At 35.5% G+C, this 22265-nt stretch overlaps 4 protein-coding genes and 1 pseudogene across 12 annotated transcripts; 2 read left to right on the forward strand and 3 right to left on the reverse strand.

Moving 5' to 3' along the window:
- The first annotated feature begins 259 nt into the window (after window positions 1-259).
- On the forward strand, window positions 260-1281 carry LOC112527193 (PRA1 family protein E-like). Its single transcript, XM_025137656.1, has one exon. It carries the CDS (start codon window positions 404-406, stop codon window positions 1022-1024), a length of 621 nt encoding a protein of 206 aa, XP_024993424.1. The 5' UTR covers window positions 260-403; the 3' UTR covers window positions 1025-1281.
- Window positions 1077-4668, reverse strand: LOC112527194 (annotated as a pseudogene).
- A 5207-nt stretch (window positions 4669-9875) lies between these two features.
- On the reverse strand, window positions 9876-15851 carry LOC112528249. 8 transcript variants are annotated; one of them, XM_025139231.1, is made up of 4 exons: window positions 13665-13721; window positions 12798-13104; window positions 11903-12082; window positions 9876-10927 (listed from the first exon to the last, which is right to left on the reverse strand). In XM_025139231.1, the coding sequence occupies exons 2-4, from the start codon at window positions 13032-13034 to the stop codon at window positions 10277-10279; spliced, it is 1068 nt and encodes a 355-aa protein (XP_024994999.1). In that variant the 5' UTR covers window positions 13035-13104; window positions 13665-13721; the 3' UTR covers window positions 9876-10276. The 8 variants fall into 8 exon arrangements, with proteins under 8 accessions (XP_024994999.1, XP_024995004.1, XP_024995001.1 ...); XM_025139236.1 differs by lacking the exon at window positions 13665-13721 and having other exon boundaries at window positions 12798-12809; window positions 13020-13654; XM_025139233.1 differs by lacking the exon at window positions 13665-13721 and having other exon boundaries at window positions 9876-10189; window positions 10306-10927; window positions 12798-13654.
- On the reverse strand, window positions 14066-15109 carry LOC112528251 (E3 ubiquitin-protein ligase RZF1-like). Its single transcript, XM_025139238.1, has one exon. It carries the CDS (start codon window positions 15107-15109, stop codon window positions 14066-14068), a length of 1044 nt encoding a protein of 347 aa, XP_024995006.1.
- Window positions 15852-16773: 922 nt separating the features above from the next.
- LOC112527765 lies at window positions 16774-18871 on the forward strand. 2 transcript variants are annotated; one of them, XM_025138558.1, is made up of 5 exons: window positions 16774-17198; window positions 17444-17521; window positions 17943-18051; window positions 18147-18289; window positions 18434-18871. In XM_025138558.1, the coding sequence occupies exons 1-5, from the start codon at window positions 16932-16934 to the stop codon at window positions 18632-18634; spliced, it is 798 nt and encodes a 265-aa protein (XP_024994326.1). In that variant the 5' UTR covers window positions 16774-16931; the 3' UTR covers window positions 18635-18871. The 2 variants fall into 2 exon arrangements, with proteins under 2 accessions (XP_024994326.1, XP_024994327.1); XM_025138559.1 differs by having other exon boundaries at window positions 17943-18024.
- Window positions 18872-22265: the final 3394 nt, after the last annotated feature.

The following is a 22265-nucleotide window of genomic DNA, read 5'->3' on the forward strand; positions in this document are numbered from 1 at the left end:
CCAAGCGCCCGAATTGGAGTTGGTTTCAAAACCAGCCCAACATTATTAGATGATCACGCCAACTTTCCCGTTTAACGGATTGACAGATTCAACCCCAATTTCCTAATTTATACTCCACACGATTAATCAAACACTAAATTTTGCCAATTTTGGTGGATTCAATTGGGGGTAGGTTTGATTTTGTTCAACAATCCAATCCCAAAAAGCTTGAAACCTTTCCATTTTCCATTTTCATGGTGAAAATGGATCTGTTCGCAATGCTTCCACGTTTCCAATCCTACTTTTTGTAGCACTGCTGGCCTTGTCACCTTTTTGCTCAGATCTGGTCGCTAATTCCTCCATTCAAATTTAAATTTGAAGATCGACGATTCGGATTGCTTATTTCTTTGTTACTGATCTAACAATGTCGAAGAACTCAACCGCCGGTTATGGCACGGTTACGGTTCCAGTTCCGGTTCCGGTTCCGGTCTCCACCAACACCACCGAGGCACCGCCACCAGCAACGCCTCATAGCATGATCGCACGGGCGAGGTACCACACGGAGAACTTCATCGCACGGCGTCGCCCATGGAAAGAGTTTTTGAATTATTCCGCCATAACTCGACCGCTAAGCTACGACGACGCCATGGGACGATTCAAACGGAACCTTAACTACTTCCGAGTCAATTACGCCATGGTGATCCTTCTCATACTCTTCCTCAGTCTCATTTATCAACCAATTTCAATGATTACGTTTTTGATCGTATTCATCGGTTGGTTTTTCCTTTACTTCTTCCGAGATCCTCGAAGTCCTGTTGTGATCTTCAACCATGTGTTTGATGATCGTGTTGTGTTAATGGCTCTGAGTTTGTTAACAATCTTCGCATTGGCATGTACGGATGTCGGAGTTATCATGTTGGTGGCTTTAGCCGTTGGTGCCGCTGTGGTGGCTATACACGCCGGAATCAGGAGCACCGATGACCTGTTTTTGGATGAACAAGAGGCCGGCGATGGCAGTTTGGTTTCTGTAGTTGGTGATAAATAGTCATTATGAACAACTTACAGTTTGAATTCATCAAATCAAATCAAATCAAATCAAGTGCAGAACACGATTTCACAAGATTGAATCAGGTTTGGTCTCTTGATCTTTGTAGGCTGCAATTTTGAAGTACAGTAGGTGAAGAACATGCTTTTAATATTCTTTTTTATTTTTCCGTTTTGGGTAGTTTGATTATTGTTTTGTTGATCCTATTCGCCATTTTTGGATCTTGAAGCTCGAATCTCAAGTCCCATTTCTTTGCTGAATGAGGTAGTTTTATTCGTACTTTGCCAAAGAGGCAGATTGAAGTTCTTTTGTTGAAATTACTGGTTTATGGACTATGGAGCTTCTAGTGTTCTTTATTCGATTGAAAGTTTGATGATTGCAATTGAGAACACACTGCAATTACGATCATTCATCAAATACAACAAACCACCTTTGGGGTATCCAAGTATGTATAGGGACTAGTTGCTAATGTGGATGGTAAAATCTTACCCTTAAATAGTGGACCTAAATAATATTAGACAACTTAAAAGACTATGTTAACAAATAAAGAACAAACACATCATACCCACATCGACCATTTGGTCTACCAGTTGTTCGACATATGAGCAGAGCACAGACACAGAGAGACATCGAAAACTGGACAAAGGATCTGCTGCTACAATGAACGAGTTTGATCCACCAATGATCATGGGTAATCTATCCGATCTGATAGCCCATAGCGCATGGTAACGGAAATCTTGTGCAGTGAAGTCAACTTCAGGTCAATCTCCCCTAACAAATGGCGTGGCACACCTCTCTTTTCGGGTTCTGTGATTTTGTTGGACATGCATCTTGTAGGAGTTGATAATCTTGCCGGAGTATTTGGTACAGACAGGACTTCCTGTGCCGATTGCTCCCATAATGAAAGCAACATGTTGCTGTTAAATATGAATCTTCAAGGTGATTGTAAGTAATCATAACAGTATCAACTTAGTTGGGCTTTGCATTAGACAAGTCCCAAGTGCTGGTGTTATATATAAACATCAAATATAGAAACGTATTTATTCAAGTCCCAAAGTTGATTCATTTTCCCATTTTTTATCAACTCAAGATGAGTAATGAAAATCAAACCCCCAAATTCCACTTGCATACAAATAGGTATAATGACTTCAAACCACCAAACATTTACTTCGTCAAAATTTGCAGGCATATTAAATAGGATGGCACTAGATTTAGAATATGTGGAGGAACCCTATATTACTTTCCAAAAGAGACCTTGGTGAGGGAAGGGAGGTTCCGTCATGTATAAAGAAGAAAGGGTCCAGGTCTAGTCAATGTGGGACTATAAACAAGGCATGCTGCTACCTCAAAATTACTGCAAAGAACCTAAGAGAACTATGTTGCATAAACCAACTAGTTGGTAAAGTTGAATCCAACCCAAACAAGGAAGTCACTGATGGAGCATGCTAGAACACTGAGTTGACTAACAGTGAAAGTGATTAGAAAACAGATTAAAAGTTTGACTGATTAGACAGCCGCTATGGCAGGGGAATTTTACTAATCTAACTTCAGACATCTGTCAGAAAATGAACATACAAAGTAGCAATGTTTTCTCAATGACCTACTAGGTATAAAGAAATATCTTAGTCTATTGAGGGAGACAGAAAGAACTGCAACAGCAATAGCCACATATCATAACAGCATAAAAGATCGGATACCCCTAGGACAACAAATAGATGTCTAACAACCGAGTTAACCAAATGTACCTTGGAACTGCTTCTATCAAAGCTAAATGCATATAGAAGCACACCTGGAAGAAGTAAGTGTTACGAATAGATTACAGTTACAGAAACAATTAGCATACCAGTGATTCCATAGAGCTAAATGTGTCATAAAGACCGACTATTTTTTAAATATTTATTTATACGAACATATCAAAATTACAATCAGTTTGGAGTAATTGTGTACCTCCAACGGCTTGAACTTGCATGCTGAGAAACAACATATAAAATCATTACTTCGCGGAACCAGCTTAAGAACATAAGAATAGAAGTTGAAGGCCAAATAAATGCTGGTTTATATTGCAAAAAGAAATTTTTGCCTGGGCTAATACAGTAAGTTTCACTCAATTTCAGAAAATACCATCTAATGCTGGTTTCTAAATGCAGATAACTTTTGGGAACATTGGTTGAGGTAGCCAATTTCACTTGCTTCTTGTTTCTAGCATTAAAATGTGCACAACTCCTTGCAAGCTTTTCTTACACAAAAGGGTAAATCTGATTCAACTCCTTGAAATAAAATAGAAAAACATAAATGGCATCTAAACTGCAAGAGAACAACTTCCACCTCTAAATATAGTAGAAAACAAAAATAGCATAGAAACATAACAAGATTCGTTATATTTAATAAACCAAGTAATACCTCTACTCATACAGATGCACAATGGTTGGATAATCAAGGTATATGCAAGACTAGAAGTAAAACAGACCAAGCCATCTCGGCACCAGTTATGAACCGTCGCTTACTAAACTAGAAACAGGACAAATCCCCCTCGATACATATCCCTAATTAGGAACAAATAATACTTGGTTGTTCTTTCCTTGTTTTATACAATTACCGAAAAGGAGTTAAATATACAGAACAGTTATGAAGTTATACAACTATTAAAGTTAGATTATCTTCCCCAATTTTAAAGATTTGAGATCTAGCTTTTATAATAATTAAAACAAACAGAGCTAAACTACATTTTCTATGCTAATTCTAGTTCTTGACAATTGAAAATTGACATACAAACATTATTTTATAACCAGTGTTTGTTAAAATGTTTGACTTGGTTTAACATATTCTTCCCTAATTGTTAATCCATGTCATTACAAACTTCCAAGAATTCCAATGGGCAATCCAAAGTCAAAATGCAGGTCTATACTTGGAACCTAAAGAGCACACCATCTAACAACTAAAATTTTACCTAATTCCTTATAGTGACGACAAAAAAGGTTGATCGATTTACTCAATTATAACATAAATCCAAGCTGTTTTCATTGCTAAATCAAGTCTCAAATCAATAAATATCTACTACGCGTATAATCATATCGCCAAAGCAAAATTTAATAGCAGAATGCAATAATTTTCATCAATTTCCAATCAAATTGAAACCGCAGATGCAAATCACCAATAAAAATCAACCTGTTGTGAATTTTCCGAATCCAAATCTAAGATCTCCACCGCTGCTAACAATCATTCACGGCAGTTTCCGATTCAGTTGATGCAAGGCGGGACCGGTGTTCACCGAAACGATTATCCCTCACAAACTTCCGCTTTATGTGTCCGTGAGGCGCAGAAAGGCAAACACGACCCCGCCGGCGATACCGTTCCCGACCTGCACCAAGCGAATCAGAAAACCGCCGTAACGAAACAAAAGTCGCTTCATCCATCATCTCAAACCACACATATTTAGTTACAAAATCTGTATACATAATATCCATTGAATCTATGGATATAAAAGCAATAGATCTGCATGAAATTTGCCAGCAAGAGAGAAGAAGAAGAACCCTATCTATCTTTGATGGAGAGGGTATGAAGAGAAGGAGGGCGTAGGTTATTTAGAGGGCAAATAAACCAATGAAATGGAGACACGTGGAGGTGGCTATAGAAGGTCCGGTGAATTTATCAGGCAGCAGCGGTGGTGGTTGAGACAAGGGAAGGTGGGAGAACGGGATTCCGTTTTTCGTACAATGACGAGAATACCCCTGGGAGGAGGCGGTGGTAAACACAGGAGGATTGGAGGGAAGGGTGGAAGAGTAAAAGGACATGAGAGAAGGTGGGCCAGAGTTTGACTGGAGAATCAAAAGTCAAAGTTGGGTTTTGAGACATTTTTTGCACATTTAATTTGAAAATACTAAATTTTGTAAATAAACAGTAAAAACATTAATTATTTTCATCAACTAATTTGTCAAAAGAAGCCTAAAATAGATTTAATTTATGCATTTCAAAATAATTAGCGTATTTTTTTTTACATAAATGATCAATTAATGCATTTAGAAATGTCCAGTGAAATTATTTATCCTCAACTTGTTTATACTGATTTATCGAGTAAGTAGTTGTTTACTGACTGTTAGGAGAATTTGGTTCGCATGATTCCGACGGAATTCGAAGGAATTGGAATAATGAATTCTATTGACTAAATTTCATTAAGACATTTGGTTACCTATGGAATGGAATTGAATTCTACACATTCCATCGTTTATGGATTTAGTCATTCCATCACAATTGAGAAAGAATTCAATTACATTACATCATATTTTCTCAAATAGACAAAAGCATCTCCTTCCCTACTTGATCTAAATCACTGCCGACCACTACTGATTTTACCCTATTGCAGACCACCAACGTTCTAAACCATCTTTGACCATCATTGTTCTGAACCACCACCGATCGCCACCAATCTAAATCACCGTCAACCTGAACGAACCATCATTCTGAATCACTACCGACCACCACCAATCTGAACCACCGTGGACTTCAACCACCGCCGACCACTCTCAATTTTGTTGGGAAAACTGGGTTTCTGCCCATTTCAAACCAAAAACAAAGTCGAGTCCAAGCCTAGATTGGAAAGATGTTTGTGGGTTTTTTGCTGTGTTATGTGCGAACTTCTTTTGATATACTTTGTGTCTAAAAAAGGGAAGTGCGGGTAAATAAGCAATCGAACTTCAAAATGTTTAGAATTTGAAGTGAATGTTTGGGCGTAATAAATCATTGTCAGTGGGAAATGAAAACAAATACTTAATTTACGACTTCTTGATTTTTACTGATTAAGTCACTAGACAATCTTTTTTGAACAAATATATCTTTGAACTTTCTAAAACCGATTAAACAGCTTCTTATAACCTATAAAAATGATTGGTAACCTACTGTTGTGGTTAAAAACCGTTTTCAAAATTTTAGGAAAAAAACCCCCAACGAATTCTCCGATACTTTCTCTGAACAGATAAATCATCTAAACTATTTAAAACCGATTAAACAAATCATTTTAGTTTGATTTTGTGTTGAATATTCACCGCTTTTTTGTCTTGTTTTTTCCGTCAGAAATCACAGTACATATTCTTGTTGGATGCTCGTTGTTTTTTTCGCTTGTTTTTCTCTGTCGAAAATTACACTACATACTTTTTGTTGGATGTTCACTGTTTGTTATTTTGTTTGTTAAAAATCCATGTACTTTTTGTTCGTTAGACTCTTTTGTTGGATTCTCTTTTCATTTTGGTAAAATTGTGATGAACATCGTAACATCAGCTTCTGTAATTTGACTACTGAAATTTGAAATTTGAACATTATAACCCGACGTTGATATAAAACTAATTCCAATATCTGCTAACCAAAAAAGTTGGTTAGTTATGATATAAGTTTTTTCATACCAATTATAATTGGTTGGTATATAATAAAAAAATATGGTGATATCAGATCACACCCACCTCGAAAAAAAATATTATATTTATTTTATTTTGTTGGTTATATTTAATAAAATTCAATTTAATTAGCTTTAAAAAGTTCAAGAATTTATTCATTCAAAAAAATATCAACAGTCTTAATGATTTAAAATATGAAAGTCACATTAACCTAGGCATGAGAATGGGGCGGGGACCTCAATCCCCGTCCCCGTTTACTTATCTCTATTCTCGTCCCCATCTCCAACGGGGAACAGGGATCCCCAACGAGGAAACGGGAATTTTTTTTTCTGTTTATGTAAGTTATTTTAAATTAAATATGTGAGAGACCATATATGTTTAAATCTCAAACATTTTCAATAAACCTAAAACCAAAATGAATTTAGTTTAATACAAAAAAACCACAACATTATATAAAAACTAATAACCTAAAACCAAAAAAAAAAATCAATTTAATCCAAAAAAACTTAAAGCCACAAATACCAAAAGATATTGAGTTATAAAACCATATCGAGTAATATACAAAACTTATTGAGTAAATTTGATTTGACATCCAAAATATTACATATTAACATAAAAAAATTACAATTTTAGATTATAAACCTAGCTAGGAAATATGAAATTATGAATTAACACTTTAGTTGAAATAATATATATATATATATATATATATACACAATTTATTAATTAATGTATATAATGGGTATGGGGCGGGACGAGGAGTACCATACCCGTCCCCGATTTAGCGGGAAATCCCTGTCCCTAACTGGGACGGGTGGACCAGGTTCCCTGACAGATCGGGACCCATTCTCATGTCTACATTAACCAGTATTATAGGTCAAAATAATATATGTTTATGTATATTTTACTTAAATTTTCTCTCAATTATTCTCCCTAAAAGAAAATCTAGATGTGTGACCATTGTGGATTCTATTACACATCTTTTGACAATTTGGTACTCCTAAATAAATTGATATTTACCTTTAATATTTATTTATAATTTTGAAGATGATTTGAAATAAATGTAATATTTTTTTTTTGGGGAAAATAAAATGTGTTAAAATAAATAAATAATAGTTTATCAGATATTTGGGGATAAGTTTGTGCTTGTTTAGAGGTATAAAATCTATTGATCTAATTGGAACCGACTGATCTAATTAGAACTGACTAACTATAATTGGATATCCAATTGTAATTTGATCGGATCGAATTGTAAATTTCAACATTCAATTTGGATTGGTTGGTTCTCGGATGACAGTATAGAACTGACCAAAACCGAACTGAACCGATCAACATCCAATTAATCATTCGACGACTATCCAACTACCATTCAATTAATTTAATTTTGAATTGCTTAAATTGAAATTTGTTTTATATGGGGCTTTGAATTTTTAACTTCCATTGTGTTGGTCTTAACACATATTAAAAGTGATTAATTAATTTGTATTATTGTTAGAGAATTTGATTGAATTAACACACTGGATGGATCCAACCCCATCGGTTCATCCATTGGGTATCTGATGGATATCCAGTAAAAGTATCAAATAGATGGAATTGAACCGATCCAATCATCCATTGGATTGGACTTGAAGGTCTCGAGGCTAAGAACGCAACTAGCTGATGGAAAAAAGAGTGACAAAAATCCAAAATGGATCGGTTATTCAATGTTAATCGGATCGGATCAGTTGACAAAATCCAACATCCAATGGATGATTGGATCTGTTCAGTTCCCCTCACATCAAATGGATGTCAATATATGAACAGATCTATTTAGAGGGACCATCAACCGGAAGGCCAAGAGCTAACTATCAAGACTTTAGACTACCTGAAAAAGAATCTCAGAGACCCACCAAAGCACGAAAACCAAGATTTTTCAGAATTAATTAAACATTTTAAATACTTTTTACTAAATATACAGTATATTAATTTTACGAATTATGATCAGTATTATTAATTTTACTATTTCAGATAGTGTTTTATCAGGCAAATACAGAAAGTAGGTTTAAAATTTTGTTAGAAAAAACAGATGTTATAATATTCTTCAAGCAACCCAAAATACAAAATGTTGCAATTTTTTACTCGTAACTGTTACATGAGTTTTTTGTTTGATCTGAAAAATACAAGATGAAATGACAGTAAATAAATGAAACTTCGATGACACTAATGGTAGGGGACACATATCTTAACATGTAAACATTAAACGTTTACAATAACTTAGATGCTTTAATAAACATTAAACGTTTACAATAACTTAAATGCTTTAATAAACGTAACTCGACATAACATATTTCAAGTATCATGTTGAGGTAATAAGGTACGTTAAGTTGTCCAGATGTGTAAAGCCAAAAGACTGGAATGTTCATCACAAAAAAGAAACACGTGTTTAATTAAATCAAGAACGTCCATTTAGTAATCAACGGTCGTTATTTAATCAATCGTAACTATTTTTAATTAAAAAATAAATAAAAAATAACCGATAAATAAATGGGTTGCATCGATTATATAATCAACGGTTGCATGTAATTTTGTGCGATATGTCTCCCAAAAGATCAACCTTGAACCAATATTTCGTCCTTTCCCACTATTCACAATATTCCAAGGAGGACCCCATTTTTAACCACTAATTTCATCTTCCACCAACTTCATTTTCTTACTCTTTTATTTAAATTTTTATTTATTTATCAGTCTATCACTAACTTACCTGGTAAGATTTTAATAAACCAACACGGTGTCGTATGTAATAACTTATCTGGTAAGTGCTAACCGTGGTAAGAGTCTTCGCATTCACTTACTAGGTAGGACTCTGGGTTCTTACTTTGCTTTTTATCGTATAAGACTCTCGGTTTTTGTCATATTTATCCGGTAAGGTAATTTAACTTGATAAGTGCTTACTCGAATAAGCTTTGGTAAACAGCCTCTAAGTTCCCTAAATAAAAAATAAAGATCATAACAAAATACGTTTCATTTTGGGATTCAATATGCTGCGTCAAAGCCAAGACCAACGTGTCTACTGTACTCTTACCTGGTTAATGCTTACCTAAATTTGTATTGGTAAATAACATAAGAATGTAAATAGTCCAAAGTCGATAAAAATACTCAAAAACTTGCTAAGTAGCAAAGGCGGTACGACTACTCACCACAATACATGACAAAAGCATGAATCCGCTTGATTTTTTTTTCCTAACGATGGCACCATTTGACTATAAGAAACAAATATAGAGATATTTTTCACAAAATCAGCATTGGTCTATTAATTAGTTTATTGTTTTCATATGTGAGTTCCTGTGTTCAAGTCTTTTATTACAAAAAAAATTTTGAAATTAAAATCCAAAAACTAAAAAAATGACATTAAAGGGATTTGAACTCGGGTCTGAGATGGAAAAAGAAGTCTTATAAACCAACTCTACCAAGGGAAACTTATGTTTTCGTTTTAGTTTCAAAATATATACAGTTGCACACAACAAATTGATACGGTGACACTTTTCACGACCCTATAACTTTTTTCACTACCGAAACCATGACACATGCCACCATAAGAAGTGCCTAGGTCCATCCTTGTGAATCCGAGTCCAAACACGATATGCATAATGATTTCCGTATAGACAACAGAAGAGGATGTCTTTTTACTAAACTCGAGCAAACAACTACATACGCTAGCGTCTTACAACAGTTTTAAAGAGAAAACTTAACTCGGATTGCTGTTACGTGCCTAGTCAAACTTGAAGTCGAAAGCAAAACCATCCTGCAAATACCGTCATAAGTCCTGAAGTTAGAAATCACAAGGGAAAAAGAAACATTATTGGTCCTTTGGGACGTGATCGCGCTGGATTTAAGAAGTAAAGAGAGCAAGAAAACGACCCAGTGCTTGTGGGAAAGACTCAGTGAAAAAAGGCAGTAATAACCGAACCAGCCTGGGTAGTGTAGGGTACGTAAGAGTGCCGAGTATGAAACAATTTAAACTCAAGAGGGCTACAGCATCAGAACTCGGCTTGTTCTCGATGGTGGAGAAGAGCCCAACAGCACTCTTTAACGACATACCAACCACCATAAAAAGAGCTGTGATGAGCGGCATGCAAGGGTCTCCGGCCTCCCATACAACCATTCCAACCAACAGTGATAATATCGTACTAAAGAGACTTTGTGATAGTGCAACTTCCTTCCATTCTCCAAGAATCTCGACACCAGGTATGATTTGGTGCATTAGGGACACACCATTGGTTTTGACGGAATCATTTGCGTCAAATTTACCTCTGTTGTCATCCTCGAACGCATTTTTATGCATCAGAATGTCCGTGAGGCCTTTGCCACTTTGATAATGATCGGATTTCCACGGTGAAATATCGTCTTTAAAGTCGGATACTTTAGCATCCCTACGCTTTTCGCTGTAGCCATAGCCTGCACCAACTTGAGTACCAGTGTCCCAATGCGATTTGCCATGAACTTCCTGCAGGCGGAGGTTTTCATCCTTGAGATCTTTCAACTGTCAAGAATGCAGAAATATTTCATCACATATATCAGAGTTGAAATTCGAGATGAAGGCTGGGTGAGTTTGGTATCTAAATAGAATAGGACAGGACAACTGTTCAATGTTTGGTAAGACAGAACCGGACAGAGCAAAATAAAAGAACCAATTTACCTCTAGTGAGTTGCTTATATCTTTTATATATTTTGATTAATCTATGTAATTTATTAAATTATATAAAATGAATATTTTTATAACAAAATATATAATTAGAAAGTTCGGCAAGACGACTAAAATGACACCAAAATAAAAAGTTCATGTAGTTTCCAATTTTTATTTATACTTTTCTATATTATGTTTTTATTATTAATATTTAATAAATTACATAAATTAACCAAAATATAAAAACCGTATAAAAATAAAATTTTAATAATACTTTTAAGGACAATACAGTGAAAATTTATGGAGCATGAAATAAAACAAAAAAAAAATTTAAAGAACGAATAAAATGTAAAAAATGGAGACATATTTGATATTTTACAAAAGAATTAAATCTTATTTTCAGATAAAATATAAGTCTGTTCCACCTTGTTCCATGCCACTTTGTTCTACTCTGATTCCGTCTATTCCACATAAGCCCCACCAAACGTGGAACAGTAATCTCTATTCTGTAGAGTATGCACCCTGAGTGAACAAAGGTACTCTTAATCCGACTATAAGAACCTAAAATAGTTGAGAAATAAACAAAGGAGGAAATGTGGATGCCTAAATACCAAGTGTTTGACAACACAAGTCCTCAAACCATAAGCAACAAGGGAATAAAATCGGTTGTATGGGACGCCAAATATACTTAAATGTTCTAATAGACTGCTTTATAACATTCAAGTTTATACGACCAAACAATCATGTCTCTTAGGAAAAGGTGTTACAATAAGTTGACCCGACATTTTTGAGTATCTTAACAAGTTTTTTACAACAATCCCAGAACCATACCTCGGTCTCCAAGAGTTTAACCTTATGGATTGCTTCCTCGCGTTCCTCTTCAAGCTCATTTAACATCATTTCCATCATTTCATGCTCTTTGATGGCTATTCGTATATGTTCTTCAAGTTCCTTCCTATCACATGCAAGAGAGTCCAATCTATCTTGCAATTCACTGAGATGGGCCTGCAGCTGCACAGAGTATTCTTTATAAGGAACTTGAAAGGTTAAGCAGAAAACAGAAGCAACTTAACAACAAAGCCAAGAACTCTCAGGTTAACAAATGCATTCCTTCCACCAATCTGACGCCTTATCAAGCCCTCATTATATATGCAAAATACCATCTTTTATTAGATGAAACTTCTTATTGCAACACCCTGAATATCGGTCCCAAAAATGACCATATATAGTCATATCAAGTTATCAACTTGTGATAGAAAGACTTGATAGGACTTACTATTTCAAAAGTGTCCTAACAGGTACACTTGTTTGGTTCTACAAGCTTTAATCATATAAAACAGTTTTATTGGAACATTTAGACATATAATGACGGATTGTGTGAGAAAAGGGGAGAAGTGTAAGAAGAGATTTGGACCTTGACCACTTTTAATCTCAAACCAACACATGAATTAGGCGGGCTTTGGTGTATCTCATTAGTATAATGTTTATCTAGTGTTTCTCTATGATTAGGATTGATCCAAGGGTGGGATCCCTTCTCACAATAACTTTCATTCTAAGCAGGAATCCAACCTATGGGACACTTAGACATATTTGGTTTCTTATAAAGCAGATTTTGTTGTCGTGTTAGAGATCTTGGAAGACTGTAAGGGGTAGAAAGAAAGAACACCAAATGACACATGAAATGCAAGTGAAAGAACGAAGATGATACTGAATCACTGATACTAACCTGTTTCTCCCTCTGTAGTGCACCCAAGGCACGTACCGGTAGAGTTATTAAAGACAAACTCCAGAGCACAAATCTCCAAAATATGTTTACATGGAAGAAGATGGAAGCACTCAAAATCTCAACCCAAGTGTTTATAGCTACAAAAGTTCCTCTCAGAACCACCATACAAAATAGTTTAAAAAGTGAAAAAGGCTTTATTAACAGGACTAAGATTGTACCCACCAATTCAAGAACCATGGTTAATAACTATACTATTGATCCAAGATCAGATAACCCATGTCTGCCATATATATATACTTTGTAGAATCTGCAACCATGAAAGGTAAAAGCATGCAAGTATAAGAAAATGACCTCTAATTTTTAACATCAATCAACACAATAGACCCAATTATCATCTTTCTTCCACAGTTTTCACAACTCACTCTTGCCCTCACTGATGAGTCCGGTGGCCAATGTCATATTGACATTATCAACATGGATTCTACCCAAACCTTATTTCACATTAACATCATCTCTAAATCTTACTTGATTTCATTAACATATTACAAAAATCATCAGAACCCAACGTGCAAACATTCCAGTACTTAGGCCCCAGAATGTCGGGGAAGACAAAGGAAAGAAAAGAAATCCCCTTCTTTCTAACCGATTATCCAACTTCAACTTATGGCGGGAAACACTTAAAAGAAAAAAAGAAAAAGAAAAAGAAAATCCCCTTTTTCTAGCAAGTTCAAGAAACAAGGCAGATACTGATTTTCAGCTAGACAAAAGATCAAACAGGTTGCATACCAATGAGGAAAATGATATTTAGCTCCATACTGAAAAGCGAAAAAGGGCAAAAAAGGAAGCCATAGATGCAGAAGAGCGTACCTTGATTACGTAGTGGGTGGACTGAAGGATTGAATGAGTAGTGTTTGATGGATGGGCAGGAATTTGTAAGAGAATGGGTGGAACGTGAAGAGAGATAGAGGAAGAGGTGGCCAGAAGATTGCAGGAATCTGTGACACGTAGATAATGACAGGGAGAAGAGCAGAACGAGAAACCCCACACGTGTGTAATCATACCTTCTGCTAAAATTTAGAGTAAATTACATGTTTAGTCCTTATAGTTTCCCAATAATAACCAATTGGTCCTTAAGATGAAAAAAGTAACGGAATGTGTGGTTTACAATTTTGTTTTGTATTGATTTAATTTGTATAGCGTGACAGAAATCATTCTAACATTTTTCTTGATAGGATTACAGAAATAAAAACGACACATTTTGACGATGATTAAAGGATGCTGCAAGAGTGCACCCTTGAGTCCTCTCGGGTCGTAACGTTATGCGAACCGGGAGGTCGACACCGTGCCTGAAAGGGCCAAACGGATGCTAACCGTCTCCACCTCAGGCACCGCTGTCGTCTACCCCTTCCATTGATGGAGGAATCCATTCCATCATCCGAAGAATCACTACTGCCGTCGGTGGTGATGCTCGGCACCGGCAGCGCCTTTCGGCAAACCGGACAAGAGTTATGGAGTCGGAGCCAAGGGACGATACAATCGGAATGGAATATATGGTTGCATGGTAACTCTCTCGCTTCTCCACCAACTTTGAAATCCTCCATACAAACAGCACAAGATTGGGAGTCATTCAGCAGATGGGATTGGGTGATTTTAACGATCGGTAATCCGTTAATGACGGGACCGGGTGCTGGCGGCGGCCCTGGCCTGTCGTTCTGAGTTAACTCGTCGATCAACCCGTTTAACTCATAGCCATCAAAATAGTTCCTAGGATCAATCCCTCTTGAGACCACACCTTCTGATTCATTATCATCAATATCATTATTGTTGGAACCATCACGGACGTCCGTGGGTAGGTTATTTGGTGTAAGAATGATCCAAGAACGTGATCGCGGACGGGCTAAAATCCCGCTCTCGGAACCCCAACCATCCGTATCATCCAAGGGAGAGTTCCCATCCGCTCTATGCCTCCGCCACGGCCAGCGCCGCCCATGATTCTGGTTCCATGGGGGTTGGATTCCGACGTCCGAAAACCTCCGAGCATGTCGAACAGGAGGATCAAGCATGAGAGACAGTGCTTCCAGTATACGGGCTTCTGGCGATGGATCAAATGCAGTGAACTCGACCACAAGCCGCGGCCTGGCTATATCGATTTCATAAACAAACTGGCCAAAACACCTGGGGCACATGATCCGTGGGTTATCCGATGCAATCCTTACGGTTCGATGGCATTGGTAACACCAGTAAAGCTGGTAGGTTCGACCACCAATGTCAATGGCCCTTTCATCGGAAGCAGAAGAACTGTCTGATGGCATGATCAGAACGGCGGTTCTGTTTTCTGTAAATTGTCGTGATGCATACATACATATATATACATATTTTTCAACAAGTTTGGAATATGATCTCTTCGTCACTTGTTCAGAAAGCAAAAGATGTGTGCGAGTTACACCCATCTTCTTAACTCTTCGATTTCAAACATGTGTCTTAAGAAAAGCATATTCTTTACTTCAATATTGAAGAACAGAAATAAAAACCAGAAAAAGTTCAAGATTTAACATAAATTATCTTCACAAAACTGAACTTACACAAGAACCCAAAATCATTTGATCATAAAATTATGTTAATACTCGATCCGATTGCAAAATCAAAGATCAGCTCAGAGCTCACCATGAATGTCATCCAAATCTTCTTGTTTTTGTTTTCTGGGATCAAATCAATTGAACCTCAAAAGCAATTATCAGTATTTTAACAGCAATTAGATTGTGCAAACACTAGGTTTGTTAAAGATTTACAGTTTGGAGGAAGATAGAGGGCGAGGAAAAAAACCTGAATCGGCAGTACTGTACAGGTTTCAAGAAGATTGCCCGCCGACGAAAATGGGTATTCTGCCCGATGCAACCGCCGTTGATGACCCATGAACACCACCGGAATACCCTCTTCCGCCATTGACGAACTCTTCGTTACTAGCTCTCTCACATTTGATTCGTACTTAGAGAGATCGCCGGAGAAACAGAAACACTGGTCCACTGAAACCCGAGGATCGATAAAACACCTTTCTGTTCATCGACGCTTTTGCTTTAATTTGTTGTTCAATTATAAAAGGCATAATGGGTAAATCCGTCATTTACACGGAATTTATTTTTAGTAATTACAGAATTGGTCCCTGTGGTATGACATTTTTCATTTGTATATAGAACACATACATTTTTTTTCACGGTTTTGGTCTCTTGACCAAACAAACATCCATCATCTCCTTTTAACTACGAGGTCATGTGTATTTCTCTGCTTTAACGCTTGTTTCGAATGTCCATTTTCTTCATCGTATCATAAACATCAACAACAATCAAAAAAACCTAAACTCGAAATTAATCAATGACCTTAACGTCAACTAAATCAATGATACATACAATAAATCATATCCTAAATCCTAAATGAGACCATGAGACCAGCATCGCAGTAAGGGGAGGGGGAAGTTGATTGATTGAAGATGAACGTAGAGTTGAAGACGAGGGATAATCAAAACCACGATGACGAAAAAGGACAGTGGTCAGAGGGGTTGGTTTCATCCCATCCATCAAAGCTAGTCTCTAAGGGGTTGTAAAAAAAAACGGTGTTTAAGGATGAGAAAATGGTGGGTTTTTTGAGGCAAGGAGTATGATGCATTGATTTGGACGAAGCTAGAAGGTTGAACGACCACAAGAGATGTATGGTTGTCACCTAGTTGATCGCTTTCCATGACTGAGAGATTAAGATGAACGGTGAAACGAAGATGAACGATCACGTGAGGAGGAAAGTGGTGCATGTGATGATGAATGGCGAGTACCAACAATGGTGGTACAAGTGAAACATTCCAAGATATGCAATTTACCATATTACCCTTTATGCAAATAATTTAAAAATCAAATATCTCCCAAATAACTATTCAACAAGATATTTTATTTGGAGGTGAGGATCTCAAAGTGGTGGTTCATGACATTTTCTGCACTCTGAATCATCACCAAGTTGACACGGCCACCCCTGAATTGACACTTACGTATCTGTCTTTACTGCTCGCACTTCACCTCACAAAACCCATTTGTTCCCCAATCCTCAAGAACACCCAAATCAATTTTTGTAGCAATTCCAAGTCTTTTGAGCATGAAACCTGCTAGATTGCTAACCACTAATCCATCAAGACCAATCCTTTTCAAGCCACCCACGTTGGGTTCAAATGTCAATTGGGTCTACGGCCGTTTCCGGCCCCCGGGTGTTCGATTTCCGCTCGCATGTTTGGCCACCAGCTCTACACATGATACCCATTTGACAGCTTCGCCGACCAAGATCGCCGAGGTTGGTTCTTCCGGCGTGTTTCCTGATTCGCCGTATCAGGGGAAGTCGCAGCGTTGGGAGGAGAACGTAGAGAAGGTTAACTTCTATTTATTTGTGCTTTATTCTTTATTATTTATATTCGGTAATAGGTCTAGATATCATTGGATGATCTTTATTTTTGTCCATTTTGAGTGAGAACTTTACACAAACACATGGTGATCAATCGCCTCACAGTTCATAAAACTTGATTACGAAACAAATGCACATGCTTAGAACATTTTGTATATAATACTTACACTTATTGGATGATTGATTGTCTTAAAGATTGTATTCTGTTGTAGGGTATTTACAATTGCCGCTTCTTGACTCTGTTAGCTGTTTTGGGATCTTTGATTGGATCATTTCTATGTTTCTTAAAGGTATATTTCACTTCATTGATTACCAAATATATTGGCATTGTTGTTTTGTGTTATATGTTGGTATTAAGTTCCTACCACTCTGTTCTGGTTATGGGTATTCAAGATGCATACCAAACTCAGTAGCTTTTAGAAGATCTGAGCACTTGAAACAAAACCAATCGAGTTCACGAGTTGAAAAGGTTCTTATTTGAGGCGATATGTATTCGTCTAGCCCCTTTCGCCACTCTGGAACAATCTGTGCGCATCTAGCCTATGTTGACAAGGCACGTTAGAGTCACACATCAGCTAGACGTCGAATCATTTTCCCTTAATATACGTTGGAATCTTCCTTCTCTCTTTTCAGGACTCTTTTGGAGAGTAATCTAATAGGGTTTCCACACGTTCTTATAAAGCTTACTTTTTTATATATATATATATCCAGGGTTGCACATATGTTGCATCATCATTCCAAGATTACTTTCTGAACCATGGGAGAGGGATCTTAATGCTGGTTGAGGCCATTGGTAATCTAATCCTTTGGGAACAGTCATGTTGGTTTAGTAGAATTCTAGTGTTTCCTAAATTGAGCATTTGTTAGAAACATCGGTCATTTGACGGTATATATTACTGGTTTTTTCTTCACCAGATGTGTATCTTTTGGGAACAGTCATGTTGGTTTTCGGCATGGGTCTGTATGAGCTTTTTATCAGCAACCTCGACCTTGCACAGTCCACGTCAGAAAAAACGACCACTCACCAATCTAATCTCTTCGGCTTATTCGTTCTAAAGGTTGGTGTATGTTATTTCTTCTGGCTTCTTTCATATCTGCCTAAAACTTAACTCGGCAAGTCCTCAGAAGTACTGAAGTCCAATTAGCGGATGATTTTGTCTTGTTCAACAGACAATGATTCTCTACTACGTGAAACGTTTCAGGAAAGACCCAAGTGGTTGGAAATAAAGTCCGTTAATGCGCTCAAAACCAAGCTTGGACATGTGATCGTGATGCTTCTGCTCATCGGGTTATTCGAAAAGAGTAAGAAGGCCGCCATACTAACGGCTACGGATTTAGTTTGTTTCTCAGGTTGCGTGCTACTATCTTCTTGTTCCTTGTATCTGCTATCGAAACTTCAGTAGAATCGTTGGCTTTACATAAGCTGGACGGAAGTCTTCGTGAACGGGCCTTTCTCGTGTTTGTAGAAAAAAACGGTTTTCGTGGCTCGATTCGCATACCCGTATCACAATGCTGGTATGGCACCTAATCTTTTTTCATGTAGAATTGATGTATAGTAAATATGGAGTGTGTACAATGGAATATAACATGTTTTTAAATAAATATACAATGTCCCTACCATCAAGTTACTTTTTTCATAACCACCTTGTTCTTCTGTCTTTTTTATTAAGTTCTGTATGAATAAAAGTATCTGTATAGATTAAGAATGTTTTTGTTTAAAAGAGTTTTTCATTAATGGAATACTGTTTTTTTTATTAGGAGGGATAGGTTTAGAGAAAACTTTCCTTAAAAACTTACTGAATAAGGTCATGTTTAATAGCGGCTTAATAAGGGCCTTAACTTATTCGCTCAGCTATGTAAGGACGTTTTGTAGTGACTTAATTAGCCTCTAAGTCATTTTCTATAGCATTAAGCTACTACCAAACAATCATTTATAACTGACCGAATAAATGGTGAATCTCAATAAGCTTATTAAGTTGCTAACAAATAAGCATTTAATCATGTTACAAACTTACAGTGGCTTTAGAAGTTTTTATTCCCATTCAACAAGGCAAACCGACAAGTACTTCAAAATCATTTACATCTCGTTGCGTCGCACAGATGCAAAACTAGTAGCAGTTAATTATACGTCAGATCATAATTAGAGAATTATAAAGATAAATGAAGCGATGTTTATAAACTGTATGTAACGAAAAGCAAATATATGCTACTTGTGACGCTTTAATCATAATGCATATCAATAACATTTTGTGTGATGGGACGGTGTTCGGTTCAATGGAAAAGGAATGTTAGATTTCATTGACTTAATTCTGTCCGTTTGTTTGGTTTACAAAACGGGAGAGATTGAATTCCAGCGGAATTGTCGTTAAGGAGTTATCACGTAAATATCAAGAAGTTATCATGTTTTTCCAAATACGACTCGTGTATATATATATATATATATATATATATATATATATATATATATATATATATATATATATTAAAAAGCACAATAACTCATGCTAACCATTTGATAAATCACCAAAAAAATGTCAACATGTAGATATGAAAATGGAGCATCAGATCTCTTGGTCAAAATCACTACGTGTGAAAATTATGATCTCATAAATGTGTTACTAAGGGGTCATTTACCAAACGCTTATCTGAGTAAGCGTTTATCAAGTCATATTATCTTTATCGGATGAATATGGCAATGACCAAGAATCTTACCCGGTAAGAGCGAGACAAATAAACAAGAGTCTTACCCAGTAAGAAAAGACGACGACTCTTACCACGGTAAGAACTTATCGGGTAAATTATTGTATACGGTGTCGTTTTAGTGGACTAAAATATTACTTGGTAAGTAAGTAAGTAATAGTGTTGAATTTTACCAGTAAACACTTATCGGGTAAGTTTTTGATAAACGGCTCCTAAATGCAAAAACAAAAGTTAACATGTATTTTCACGGGTGACCCGCATTCTGTATATCAGTTCTTTCTAATTTCTTGTCTCGTTTTGATGTCAAAACAGATACTAAATCCATAAAAAGTTTGAAACTGTGACATAAAGTGTAATAACAAATATTTAATGATTTCACTATGACACAAGGACCATATATATATATATATATATATATATATATATATATATATATTGGGGAGATTATTTGCAAACGCCCCAATTTGTATAAACTGTACAAACCAATTTCAGTCGTTGATTTTATTGATTAAGGACCATGATTAAATGGGTCTATTTAAGTCAATAATTTTTTTTAACAAGGTTCATTAATTAGAAGAGCACAAAATGGAGAAATAAAATTGAGTCTTATCATGGCAAGTAATGAAATCCCTCTAAACAAAGAAATGGTATACATCTCATATCTGCTAATTAATCTCTGTTATCCACCAATAGATGAAAAATACAAAACTTCTAATCAATTACATTCATAAAACTCAGTTATTCATGAAACCAGACAAAATCCAATTTTATTCATGTTTCATTGCTAAAATAATGAAATATTGATTTCATGTTTCATGTTAAAACTAGTTGTGTACACACGCAATGTGGCGGGAGTCATGAATTTTAACGATTTTGAAGTTTCACTGGTTTTATAAGATAAGATTTAACGATGATATAAGTTACACTTGGTCTTTATATATTAATACAATTTAAATAAATAAGAGTTATGGTTCCAATTACAGACTATCGATGAAAAAAATTGTATGACAGTTTAAAATCCAATATATTTAAACGACTCCACAAATGTGTTCGATTTACACCAAGAGCAAAGAACCAAGAAACTTGAGTTTTAAGATAAACACTCAAAACCAATAAAGAAAACTACAAATTTAACATATCATAAGCCATGAAAAGACAAAAAGGATGAGTTTTAGAATAAAATTTTAACTGTTTACCCTCTTTCTTGTCAAAAAACCCAGATTAAGGTTGAATTAATACATGTATATATATATATATATATATATATTTCAAAAAAACCCAAGAACATATTATATAGTGCAATTTGGACAGCCTAACCCCAAAATATATATAGTGTATATATATATAAAAATATAAATCATAAATATTAAAAATATTTTTTCATAGTATAATTAAGTCAAAAACTATTCAATATTGAAAAGTAAAGGACGATTATAATGGTGTAACTTGTTAAAATAAAAATGTTTTAATTGATATATGATTATGTATATTAATTCGATAAAGGTTTAAAATGAAACATTTAAAAGTAAAAGAAGTAAAGTAAATTAATTAACTAATTATAGGGGTATAAAATGTAAATTTAAAATTATAATTTAAAAAAAATTGGTTGTGAGGGGGTGAGTGCATGTGAGGAGAGGAGGGGGTGAAAAAGTGAAAAAATGTATAAATGGTATCTTGGTCATTTAGTATTTTAAGACTTTAAGACTTCTGTTAAATTTGTTTTATAAGATAATATAGATAATGAAACAGTGGTTTCATGTTTTATATTTTTTTGATGAAATAGTGGTTTCATGTTTTGTTGTACGAAAATAATGAAATAATAAAATAGTGGTTTCATGTTTTCTTTTTTAGTTTTCATTGCTGAAAATAATGAAATACCAGTTTCATGTTTCTTTTTTTATTGTCGAAAATAATAAAATACGAACAAAATAATAATTTATTTGTTCATAAATAAATGATTACATTAGCGAAAAACCTAAAAATATCATGGAATTATTAATTACCATAATTAACTATCAAACATCAAAATGACGAATTTACCCTTAAAATAAATAAAATTAAAAAACACAATTTTTTTTATTAATTCATATAGATTTATATACTTTGTATAAATGATCCCTCACCACTTGGGATCATGTGAGACCAAAGATTTTTCGTGAGACTCGTAAGACCAATTCTTTACCCTTGGATTTAGATCTACAATCTGAATATTCATAATCACAAAATTGCCACGAGACTTCTCAATAATCACAAAATTGTCACCGTACAACTTAGACCATTAGATCATTAGCTTATAAAGTTGATCAATGAATATAAATTGGTCTTACGGGTCTC

The sequence above is a fragment of the Cynara cardunculus genome (assembly GCF_001531365.2).
Source record: "Cynara cardunculus var. scolymus isolate 2C chromosome LG 15, CcrdV1, whole genome shotgun sequence".
NCBI lineage: Eukaryota > Viridiplantae > Streptophyta > Magnoliopsida > Asterales > Asteraceae > Cynara > Cynara cardunculus.

What these genes read in the sequence shown, in the direction of transcription:
- LOC112527193 (XM_025137656.1), top strand. Translation starts at nt 404, where the DNA reads ATGTCGAAGAACTCAACCGCCGGTTATGGCACGGTTACGGTTCCAGTT.
- LOC112528249 (XM_025139231.1), bottom strand. Translation starts at nt 13,034, where the DNA reads ATGGTTCTTGAATTGGTGGGTACAATCTTAGTCCTGTTAATAAAGCCT. An exon ending in CACTACAGAGGGAGAAACAG is followed by an intron (nt 12,083 to 12,797) that starts GTTAGTATCAGT and finishes TACTCTGTGCAG; the next exon opens with CTGCAGGCCCATCTCAGTGA. An exon ending in TTAAACTCTTGGAGACCGAG is followed by an intron (nt 10,928 to 11,902) that starts GTATGGTTCTGG and finishes CATTCTTGACAG; the next exon opens with TTGAAAGATCTCAAGGATGA.
- LOC112528251 (XM_025139238.1), bottom strand. Translation starts at nt 15,109, where the DNA reads ATGCCATCAGACAGTTCTTCTGCTTCCGATGAAAGGGCCATTGACATT.
- LOC112527765 (XM_025138558.1), top strand. Translation starts at nt 16,932, where the DNA reads ATGAAACCTGCTAGATTGCTAACCACTAATCCATCAAGACCAATCCTT. An exon ending in AATCCTTTGGGAACAGTCAT is followed by an intron (nt 18,052 to 18,146) that starts GTTGGTTTAGTA and finishes TTTCTTCACCAG; the next exon opens with ATGTGTATCTTTTGGGAACA. An exon ending in TCGGCTTATTCGTTCTAAAG is followed by an intron (nt 18,290 to 18,433) that starts GTTGGTGTATGT and finishes GAAACGTTTCAG; the next exon opens with GAAAGACCCAAGTGGTTGGA.